At 36.5% G+C, this 12,482-nt stretch overlaps 1 protein-coding gene across 3 annotated transcripts in view; it reads right to left on the bottom strand.

The window, feature by feature from the left end:
* The window catches only part of LOC102806205 (1-aminocyclopropane-1-carboxylate synthase-like protein 1), a 49,360-nt gene that overhangs the window by 3,264 nt on the left and 33,614 nt on the right, over positions 1–12,482 (bottom strand). For 2 of the 3 annotated variants that reach the window (XM_085501943.1, XM_085501942.1), the window contains exons 6-13: positions 8,957–9,066; positions 8,467–8,550; positions 6,499–6,599; positions 4,914–5,049; positions 3,909–4,050; positions 3,538–3,680; positions 1,722–1,875; positions 960–1,094 (exon numbers count right to left, since the gene is read on the bottom strand). In XM_085501943.1, coding sequence (XP_085358069.1) covers positions 960–1,094; positions 1,722–1,875; positions 3,538–3,680; positions 3,909–4,050; positions 4,914–5,049; positions 6,499–6,599; positions 8,467–8,550; positions 8,957–9,066 — 1,005 coding nt within the window. The remainder of the gene's footprint in view (positions 1–959; positions 1,095–1,721; positions 1,876–3,537; positions 3,681–3,908; positions 4,051–4,913; positions 5,050–6,498; positions 6,600–8,466; positions 8,551–8,956; positions 9,067–12,482) is intronic. The other variant, XM_085501944.1, reaches the window with a different exon arrangement.

The following is a 12,482-nucleotide window of genomic DNA, read 5'->3' as shown; positions in this document are numbered from 1 at the left end:
GTGTGTCATTTGCATACTATACATACCAGGTGTGTCATTTGCATACTATACATACCAGGTGTGTCATTTGCATACTATACATACCAGGTGTGTCATTTGCATACTATACATACCAGGTGTGTCATTTGCATACTATACATACCAGGTGTGTCATTTGCATACTATACATACCAGGTGTGTCATTTGCATACTATACATACCAGGTGTGTCATTTGCATACCATATATACCAGGTGTGTCATTTGTATATCATATATACCAGGTGTGTCATTTGCATATTATACATAGCAGGTGTGTCATTTGCGTACCATACATACATGGTGTGTTATTTCCATACTATACATACCAGGTGTGTCATTTGCATACTATACATACTAGGTGTGTCATTTGCATACTAGACATACCACTTGTGTCATTTGCATACCATATATACCAGGTGTGTCATTTGCATACTAGACATACCACTTATGTCATTTGCATACCGTATATACCAGGTGTGTCATTTGCATACTAGACATACCACTTGTGTCATTTGCATACCATATATACCAAGTGTGTCATTTGCATATCATATATACCAGGTGTGTCATTTCCATACTATACATACCAGGTGTGTCATTCCATACCATACATACCATGTGTGTTATCCCATACCATACATACCAGGTGTGTCATTTGCATACTAGACATACCACTTGTGTCATTTGCATACCATATATACCAAGTGTGTCATTTGCATATCATACATACCAGGTGTGTCATTTGTATACTATACATGCCAGGTGTGTCATTTGCATATCATATATACCAGGTGTGCCATTTGCATACCATATATACCAGGTGTGCCATTTGCATATCATACATACCAGGTGTGTCATTTGCATAATAGAAATACCAGGTGTGTTATTGTCATACTAAACATAACACCTGGCATAAAATAAAAACAAAGTCAACTGTTACCTTTTTTCTGAGTATTGTCTTCATGGCTAGCAGCACCTAGGACAGGCTGATCAGGTCCTACCAGATTCAATTCCAAACTATCACCACATATTTCACTTTTTATCTCATCTAATACTTTACCTATCCTTTCAATTGCTGTTAAGTAAAATGAAAAAAACATTCATCCTCCTAAATTAATCAAGTGTTAAAAATTGCATTCTGAGACCATTCAGCTTTATTGTGAAATATTTGATGGTATGAATATGAGCGAATGGTGCAAATCAGCAAAAATCAGTTGTAGAAGTACATGTCTAATATTCTTACTGACCATTCCAAGCAGTGTGCACTCTAGCAGGACTGATAATGTAGGGATTTGGAGTCAAAATGTTTGAGGCAGAAAGGTCTTCAAGAAAGAAATAATATTGTATGTGACTGTAGTTGAATTGAGGAACAAAGAAAAATGTTGTGACCCCTGATTTCTTTCATTTTTACACTTTTTCTGCCAAGAAATGTGAATTTTGTTTTCCCAAATTACAAATTCTGTAACTATAATAAGATATTTTTGTTTTCAATGATGTGCCAGCAAATTATCATAACTAGTTGTGTCACAGTAAATCTCTGTGCGCAAGTGGCACATCATATCAACTTAGAGGACACATTGATTTTAAACTACAGCAAAAAAGATTCACAATATATGTATAAGAAAATGCTGATTAAATGGTAGTACATGAAGAATAGCTAACATTTACAGAGCTGTTTGGAAAGAAAAGTAAGTATACTTACCTATTAGAAGTTCATGAGTGGGGTGGGCAAACACTATTCTGAACCAACCAAACTCAGCACAATCAAAATTGTGACCAGGTGAGATATTGACACCACCTGATAAGAATTTATTATATAAATCCATCTCGGCCTCGTAAGTTTGAGAACGTAGATACTGAAATCAAATTTGTATACAGTTGACTGAATGTTGGACTGAAAAAAAATGGGCCACCAGTTTGAACAAACACAAAATTTAACTGGCATAGTGTAGTAGGCACCAGTATGAACAAACACAAAATTTAACTGGCATAGTGTAGTAGGCACCAGTATGAACAAACACAAAATTTAACTGGCATAGTGTAGTAGGCACCAGTTTGAACAAACACAAAATTTAACTGGCATAGTGTAGTAGGCACCAGTATGAACAAACACAAAATTTAACTGGCATAGTGTAGTAGGCACCAGTATGAACAAACACAAAATTTAACTGGCATAGTGTAGTAGGCACCAGTATGAACAAACACAAAATTTAACTGGCATAGTGTAGTAGGCACCAGTTTGAACAAACACAAAATTTAACTGGCATAGTGTAGTAGGCACCAGTATGAACAAACACAAAATTTAACTGGCATAGTGTAGTAGGCACCAGTTTGAACAAACACAAAATTTAACTGGCATAGTGTAGTAGGCACCAGTATGAACAAACACAAAATTTAACTGGCATAGTGTAGTAGGCACCAGTATGAACAAACACAAAATTTAACTGGCATAGTGTAGTAGGCACCAGTTTGAACAAACACAAAATTTAACTGGCATAGTGTAGTAGGCACCAGTATGAACAAACACAAAATTTAACTGGCATAGTGTAGTAGGCACCAGTTTGAACAAACACAAAATTTAACTGGCATAGTGTAGTAGGCACCAGTTTGAACAAACACAAAATTTAACTGGCATAGTGTAGTAGGCACCAGTATGAACAAACACAAAATTTAACTGGCATAGTGTAGTAGGCACCAGTTTGAACAAACACAAAATTTAACTGGCATAGTGTAGTAGGCACCAGTATGAACAAACACAAAATTTAACTGGCATAGTGTAGTAGGCACCAGTTTGAACAAACACAAAATTTAACTGGCATAGTGTAGTAGGCACCAGTTTGAACAAACACAAAATTTAACTGGCATAGTGTAGTAGGCACCAGTATGAACAAACACAAAATTTAACTGGCATAGTGTAGTAGGCACCAGTATGAACAAACACAAAATTTAACTGGCATAGTGTAGTAGGCACCAGTATGAACAAACACAAAATTTAACTGGCATAGTGTAGTAGGCACCAGTATGAACAAACACAAAATTTAACTGGCATAGTGTAGTAGGCACCAGTATGAACAAACACAAAATTTAACTGGCATAGTGTAGTAGGCACCAGTTTGAACAAACACAAAATTTAACTGGCATAGTGTAGTAGGCACCAGTATGAACAAACACAAAATTTAACTGGCATAGTGTAGTAGGCACCAGTATGAACAAACACAAAATTTAACTGGCATAGTGTAGTAGGCACCAGTATGAACAAACACAAAATTTAACTGGCATAGTGTAGTAGGCACCAGTTTGAACAAACACAAAATTTAACTGGCATAGTGTAGTAGGCACAAACATTTATTAACTATGCATAAGACTTAGAATTAACATTTTTTTTTTTTTTTAAATGTTTTTGTGCTAGGCGACAGTTCCGAACATTGAATGTCACTGTTGTCAATATGCTACCAGTGACCGGTAAGAATTAAAATTAAACACTATTGTATAGATATACATTGTAACAATCAACTTACCAGTCTAAAATCTGCCCATATGAAGAGCCCAGCTGATCGATGTAAATGTGCAATACCCAACTTGGTTAAACCATCAGACATGCACTGATAAGTCTCCCTAAGTCTCTGATGATTAGTTGGAAAAAACACATTGTTCAACCACTCTGTAAATAAAAATACCAACAAAATCTGAATTGCTACAGTTGTTATGGTAACATATGCCCTTCATTGCATATACAAGAAGTGCCCATTGTGAACAAACACAACTGGAAATGTTCTTAAATTTTATTGTTGCAAGTGAAATAGTTTACATGATCATTGACATCTACTGTAAAAGAGCTGGTGGTATCAATGATAGGATACATTTTATAGAAATAATGATTCAACTTTACCTTTGTCTGACAAGAATTCAGTCAATTGATGTTGCACATTAGCAGGAATCGCATAAAAATAACCCAGATATTCAAGAGCTTGGTGTAAATGTTGATTAAAACTATGACATACACCGCAACGAAATCCAGCCATTCCAAAATCCTGAAAAACATGAATCAAAATAAAAGACTGCAAAAGCCAAAGTTCCCCTAGAATGTCTACCAGCATTTAATATTATTCCCCATTCAGTATTTATCGTTTTGTTGAAAGATACATTGACCACATCAGGGGTTTCACAAATGCATTTAATAGCAGGCCAACATCCTGTAACAACAGGCCAAAAAATACATAACAAGGCTCTTGGCAGTGCGAAAGGGGATGGTTGTTGAGAAACCAGAAAGTAGGCAACCAATTTGGGCTTGTAGCCGGCCATATGGCCGGCCGCTCTTAACGAAACCCCTGACACAGATTACCACTTTTGAACACATTGATGAGGAAGCAATACAGCATGCGTCAAAAACATATATATATAACATATATTTCTTTAACTTCTGTTTTTGTTACTGTTTTTTAAAATTTATTACGTAACAGCCTAAAATGACTTGTTAACTTTCAGTATGGTGTAATAAATGAAACTATTATTATTATTATATATAATAAGAACCCCAAAATAGCATACATTAACTCACCTTACTGACTCCCCATTAACTCACCTTACTGATTCCCCATTAACTCACCTTACTGACTCCCCATTAACTCACCTTACTGACTCCCCATTAACTCACCTTACTGACTCCCCATTAACTCACCTTACTGACTCCCCATTAACTCACCTTACTGACTCCCCATTAACTCACCTTACTGACTCCCCATTAACTCACCTTACTGACTCCCCATTAACTCACCTTACTGACTCCCCATTAACTCACCTTACTGACTCCCCATTAACTCACCTTACTGACTCCCCATTAACTCACCTTACTGACTCCCAATTAACTCACCTAACTGACTCCCCATTAACTCACCTTACTGACTCCCCATAACATGTGAGTTCTCTGTGGATCAGGAAGATTATCAATATTTACAATACTGGTATGTACTGCATCTGATTTGAATATAGTACCCATGTAGATTTCATCTACCACAACATGTAGGGAATGTCTAGAGTAACAAAAAAATGTCCAGTATTATTTCATTCTATTGTACTTTGAGTTGATGCAAATAGTAGAAACCATCCTATTGTTATGGAAAGTTGGTTATAAATTCAGTGGCTTCTATTTTGGGTTAGTCTTAACATAACAAGCTGACATATCATCTTACTGAACTTTCTGAGTAACAGATCTTAATTAACAGTAAATTACTGATGAATAAATATCAATGTTTTCATTCTGTGCACTTATTTCTTTGTCTAACAAATGCTTTATTTTAGCCGCATTTTAATTTACTGTACTCGACCGCGTTAGCGGCCGGTCAAGCGTCCACCCCCCACTTTTGCGCAATTTTTATATTCTGGGTCACATTCGGCAAAGCGCCAACCCCTTCAAAATGCCACTAATTTTAAACTTGGTCTTTGATCATTACTTAACGAATACTGGTAATCGTTTTTTATATCATGATACAACGTGGCTATTGACTGCCGTGTTGTGAATGCGTAGACCACGGTAACTGTGCGTAAACTACGCTTCAACAATGACCTGTTAATAAAAGTAAAATGCAGCAAATATTTCATGCCGTATTCAGTTTAGCGATAACAATTGCTAGTTACCATTTAAAAAAACAACAGGTCATTTATTCGCTGAAATCAATTCCAACAGATCATACTTCAACATCAATAATTCACTTCCGCATTGTGTTACCCGAGAGTTTTCGGGAATTTTTGAAGAATTGCGTCGGTACCACACAGCATTTTGATTGGATAATAACAGACTTGACCCATTAGGTCAAAGGACGTTGATGCAGGTCAAATGCAAATACATCATGGTGGAAAGTGCTTTTTATCGAGAGTTTGCGTATGATCCGACACATTCGTTAGTGGCAATAATGATGAAGATTTTGACTTTGACTGTATTCCAACAGACTCAAATATTTTTAATCTCATAAATTTGGGTGGTACGTAATTAATATTGTAATAAAATGTGCATATTTGACATTTTCCGTTTCTTCATTGTAAGAGTCAATGATGACGCACCTAATTTTGTAATTTTATTTTCCCTGAAACTTTCAAAGACGTAATATCCCCCTCAATCTGTCACACGGTGAATTAAAATTATCAGTTGCACTCTTTTCCAAGGGGGGTGCTCGGGTAAGCGCTCACCCCTAAAAAATCCTGATTTTATAAGTTGAGGACCCTAAGCACTAACGCGGTCGAGTACGGTATATGATTATAAAGTTTGAAGATAATAACATACAAATTGTTTGATTTAATATTGTAGCCACAAAAAGAAGACAATTTTAAGTAACATTTTCACCAATATCTTTCAAAATGAACAAATAAATAATACCACAGAAACAGAGTTTATAACAGAGACAACAACGATGATGACAGACATTTACTCCTCATACACCTTTTATTTAATCTAATAATACAGGCAAGGTAAAGGTCAATCCTACCTGTGAGCAAAATTTAGTAGTTCCATCAATAATTCACGTGAGTAGATTTCCCCCAATGGGTTATTAGGATTAATCAAAATCAACCCTCGGACATTTATACCCTTAATAAAAAAATAAAAAATACACATTACTTTTTGTAAAGGTGTTACTAAAAAATAAGTATAACTTAGGACACTAAAAAACTATAGAATTACATGCCAGTATTGATCTGTCAATTGTACTGCGATTGACAAAACCAATTATCGCTATTCAGGAAGATTTGAATAACAAGACAAAACACAATAGGCTGAAGAAATTAAACATTCAAGACGAAGCACTAGAAGACTGGTGAAAGCAAAGAAATACACTTTGTGAGAAAAATCGACTATGCACAATTCCTAAATTATTGAATAAGCTGTCAGTTGAAAGACAATCCACACAGGACTAACTTGATTACAGTAATAATTATAATAAAATAAATCCCATATATAAATTAGGTAGATAAATTTTATGGGACTGAAATTCAATTGCAACTACATAGTGGACTCTGTGACAAATTGCATTGAGATGTTATGCATCTTCAAATCACTTTGGATGGACATTTAATCACAGTCCCTCAACACCCGGTTAAGAAATGCTATTGTCCTAAGGTGTGAATCACCTGAGTCCCGTGTACAGTGCGTTTTTCGCTTGCGGGGAGAGCGCGGTGACGTCATAGCATTATCTTGGAGCTTGTTCGAAGCACATCCGTTCAGTGTTACATCTACAAATATTGCGTGTTTTTGAGCAAAGTCGGTAAATTTTATTTAAAGTTACAAATCTCTGTGATCATATCGGTTTTGGGAAAAGGCACATGTAGTTTAAAACCCATATTCATTATAAATAACGAAAAAAAAGCGATGTTCATTCATTATTACTGTATGCGTTCCAGCAATAATACCACGAAAGTTTCAACACTGGTGAATCACGTTACCACCCCCAAAACAATCCCAGTCGTTATCAATTTGTGATTTGATACTTTAATTTTTGAACAATATTTTTTACTTTGTGCACAAGTGCTGGGAAAGTATTCATTTCAGTCATTCATTTTCCCATTTGATTTTGTCGTAGGTGTTGTGTGTGAATCAATATTTCTGTTTGGTGTCGCTAACAGAAAATGTTATTCTGTGAGAAATAGGAACTACCAAAACTTAAAAGATGGAATTAATTGTAGCTTTTAGATAACTAAACTGTTTATGTAGTCATATGACCCATTCTAATCATATTTAATAACAATATGTCACATTACTCTGTACATGTGCTCGGGAGAATTTTTGTTTTCAAGATGGCGATACCTACTATTGTCGCCATTATGCTGAGAGTTCTGATTGATCGACCTTAGTATATGCACATTTCGGCTTAAACTATCATCAATTTGGAGGTTAGATATCCCCCAAAAAATGGCAAATATTATTTCCATTCCTGTTCTCTTATTTTTTCATTCGTTTTTTTCGTCTTGTTTGTGGTCAGGTGCCAACTTGAAGCCACAGACGACAGTGGTGATGACGATGCACATATCCTGCATCTAAATACTGGGATCCTTTTTCCATCATGTCATCCCAATCAATATCACTGTCGCAAAAAATCTTTGTGTTTTTCCCGCATTTCGTTAATATAAAATGCCCAGAAGTCAGAAAGTTGAAATTTTCACAGCAATGAAACACGAAAATAAAGTACGCCTGCGCAGAAATGAATTGCATTCTGGGTGAAAATGATGTCATACTATATGCTAATTTGATGTTAGTGTTACAGTGTGGGGATTACCGGTAAACCAATTTTACGAACGCGAAACACACATTGTGACAATAGAACTCTGAGCATTTCCTAACTGAGTGTGGAGGGACTGTGATTTAATGTATTGTCAATACATCAAAATGTGAACACTGTGCATACCATCATATAAGCATTGCAGTTCTTGAGATATTAAGAATAAGTAAATAGATAGTTTACCTCATCTGTAGCCTTCTGTAAAGCCTTTTCAAATTTATCCACAGTCAGTTGAAATGGTTGTTTTTCACCGGCATCAAAATTCACCTGAAATCAACAAATTAAGCCTAAATGATTATTATTTAGAATATATTGTTAATATCATATTAATACTGTATTTGCTCTATTAGAAGTCAGTGTAAACCAAAAATACCATTTACTGTACTGGATCGCCAAAATATTATATATTTTGATCATAGAAACACATTTGTTATTTACGTTATTTACATGTGCAACTAATAGAGCAAATACAGTAACTTAATATATATAAACTCGGTATACATTATCAACTAGATACCAGGATGAAATAAGCAAATGGATGTCTGAACAGAAATACGAAAGACAAAGATATAGACACATACTTGAAACAAACAACAATAACAAACAGGAAATCTAACAAACCCTGACATGCACTGCTATCCATTAGTACCCCTCATCACATAAAAAATCTTACCTGACTCCCTAACTGTACTAATATTGGTTTGACATTACCAATTCTCTTCAAGTCATTGGAAATACCCCCCCGTATCCCACCATAGCATGGAGCAGGTGATAGAAAGCCATCTATAAGATAGTTAACACTAAAATTGGTGACATATATACATGTAATACCTATTTCAAGGTTAGAAATTAATTATTTTGTAACTAAGCAATGTGATATTGTTAAATTATTATTTTAAAATCTTGTTCTATTCACCAATCCACAACATAAATAGAATGCAGTTCCAGATAAATATATTAGTATAGCAGCTGAAATACTTTGCAACCAGTCACTTCATTGCTCTGTTTGGTGCAACCAATCGTTTCATTGCTGTGTTTGGTACAACCAATCACTTCATTGCTGTGTGTTTGATGCAACCAATCACTTCATTGCTGTGTTTGGTACAACCAATCACTTCATTGCTGTGTGTTTGCTACAACCAATCATTTCATTGCTGTGTGTTAATTTGGTACAACCAATCACTTCATTGCTGTGTTTGGTACAACCAATCACTTAATTGCTGTGTGTTTGGTACAACCAATCATTTCATTGCTGTGTGTTTGGTACAACCAATCATTTCATTAATGTGTGTTTGGTACAACCAATCACTTCATTGCTGTGTGTTTGGTACAACCAATCACTTCATTGCTGTGTGTTTGGTACAACCAATCATTTCATTGCTGTGTGTTTGGTACAACCAATCATTTCATTACTGTGTGTTTGGTACAACCAATCACTTAATTGCTGTGTGTTTGGTACAACCAATCACTTCATTGCTGTGTGTTTGGTACAACCAATCAATTAGTTGCTGTGTGTTTGGTACAACCAATCATTTCATTGCTGTGTGTTTGGTACAACCAATCATTTCATTACTGTGTGTTTGGTACAACCAATCACTTCATTGCTGTGTGTTTGGTACAACCAATCACTTCATTGCTGTGTGTTTGGTACAACCAATCATTTCATTGCTGTGTGTTTGTTACAACCAATCACTTCATTGCTGTGTGATTGGTGCAACCAATCACTTCATTGCTGTGTGTTTGGTGCAACCAATCAACTAGTTGCTGTGTGTTTGGTGCAACCAATCAATTAGTTGCTGTGTGTTTGGTGCAATCAATCACTTCATTGCTGTGTGTTTAGTGCAACCAATCACTTCATTGCTGTGTGTTTGGTGCAACCAATCAATTTATTGCTGTGTGTTTGGTGCAACCAATCACTTCATTGCTGTGTGTTTGGTGCAACCAATCACTTCATTGCTGTGTGTTTGGTGCAACCAATCACTTCATTGCTGTGTGTTTAGTGCAACCAATCACTTCATTGCTGTGTGTTTGGTGCAACCAATCAATTTATTGCTGTGTGTTTAGTGCAACCAATCACTTCATTACTGTGTGTTTGGTGCAACCAATCACTTCATTGCTGTGTGTTTGGTACAACCAATCAATTAGTTGCTGTGTGTTTGGTGCAACCAATCACTTCATTGCTGTGTGTTTAGTGCAACCAATCACTTCATTGCTGTGTGTTTGGTGCAACCAATCAATTTATTGCTGTGTGTTTAGTGCAACCAATCACTTCATTGCTGTGTGTTTGGTACAACCAATCACTTCATTGCTGTGTGTTTGGTACAATCAATCACTTCATTGCTGTGTGTTTGGTGCAACCAATCAATTTATTGCTGTGTGTTTAGTGCAACCAATCACTTCATTGTTGTGTGTTTGGTGCACCCAATCACTTCATTGCTGTGTGTTTGGTGCAACCAATCACTTTATTGCTGTGTGTTTGGTACAACCAATCACTTCATTGTTGTGTGTTTGATGCAACCAATCACCTCATTGCTGTGTTTGGTGCAACCAATCACTTCATTGCTGTGTTTTTGGTGCAACCAATTACTTCATTGCTGTGTGTTTGGTACAACCAATCAATTAGTTGTTGTGTGTTTGGTGCAACCAATCACTTCATTGCGGTGTTTTTGGTACAACCAATTACTTCATTGCTGTGTGTTTGGTGCAACCAATCAATTAGTTGCTGTGTGTTTGGTACAACCAATCACTTCATTGCTGAGTGTTTGGTTCACCCAATCAATTAGTTGTTGTGTGTTTGGTGCAACCAATCACTTCATTGCTGTGTGTTTGGTGCAACCAAACACTTCATTGCTGTGTGTTTGGTACGACCAATCAATTAATTGCTGTGTGTTTGGTGCAACCAATCAATTTATTGCTGTGTGTTTGGTACAACCAATCACTTCATTGCTGTGTGTTTGGTACAACCAATCACTTCATTGCTGTGTGTTTGGTACTACCAATTAGTTCATTGCTGTGTGTTTGGTGCAACCAATCACTTCATTGCTGTGTGTTTGGTACAACCAATCACTTAATTGCTGTGTGTTTGGTGCAACCAATCACTTCATTGCTGTGTGTTTGGTACAACCAACCACTTAATTGCTGTGTGTTTGGTGCAACCAATCACTTCATTGCTGTGTGTTTGGTGCAACCAATCACTTCATTGCTGTGTGTTTGGTCCAACCAATCACTTCATTGCTGTGTGTTTGGTACAACCAATCAATTAGTTGCTGTGTGTTTGGTGCAACCAATCACTTCATTGCTGTGTGTTTGGTCCAACCAATCACTTCATTGTTGTGTGTTTGATGCAACCAATCACCTCATTGCTGTGTTTGGTGCAACCAATCACTTCATTGCTGTGTTTTTGGTGCAACCAATTACTTCTTTGCTGTGTGTTTGCTACAACCAATCAATTAGTTGTTGTGTGTTTGGTGCAACCAATCACTTCATTGCGGTGTTTTTGGTGCAACCAATTACTTCATTGCTGTGTGTTTGGTGCAACCAATCAATTAGTTGCTGTGTGTTTGGTACAACCAATCACTTCATTGCTGAGTGTTTGGTTCACCCAATCAATTAGTTGTTGTGTGTTTGGTGCAACCAATCACTTCATTGCTGTGTGTTTGGTGCAACCAATCACTTCATTGCTGTGTGTTTGGTACAACCAATCAATTAATTGTTGTGTGTTTGGTGCAACCAATCACTTCATTGCTGTGTGTTTGGTACAACCAATCACTTAATTGCTGTGTGTTTGGTGCAACCAATCACTTCATTGCTGTGTTTGATACAACCAATCACTTCATTGCTGTGTGTTTGGCACAACCAATCAATTAGTTGCTGTGTGTTTGGTACAACCAATCACTTAATTGCTGTGTGTTTGGTGCAACCAATCACTTAATTGCTGTGTGTTTGGTACAACCAATCACTTAATTGCTGTGTGTTTGGTGCAACCAATCACTTCATTGTTGTGTGTTTGGTGCAACCAATCACTTCATTGCTGTGTGTTTGGTACAACCAATCAATTAGTTGCTGTGTGTTTGGTGCAACCAATCAATTAGTTGCTGTGTGTTTGGTACAACCAATCACTTCATTGCTGTGTGTTTGGTACAACCAATCAATTAGTTGCTGTGTGTTTGGTGCAACCAATCACTTCATTGCTGTGTGTT

The sequence above is a fragment of the Saccoglossus kowalevskii genome, chromosome 1 (genome assembly GCF_978046115.1).
Source record: "Saccoglossus kowalevskii chromosome 1, keSacKowa6.1, whole genome shotgun sequence".
NCBI classification, from domain to species: Eukaryota; Metazoa; Hemichordata; class Enteropneusta; family Harrimaniidae; genus Saccoglossus; species Saccoglossus kowalevskii.
Note: the sequence above shows the minus strand (reverse complement) of the source record. Positions and strands in the feature narration are given on the sequence as shown.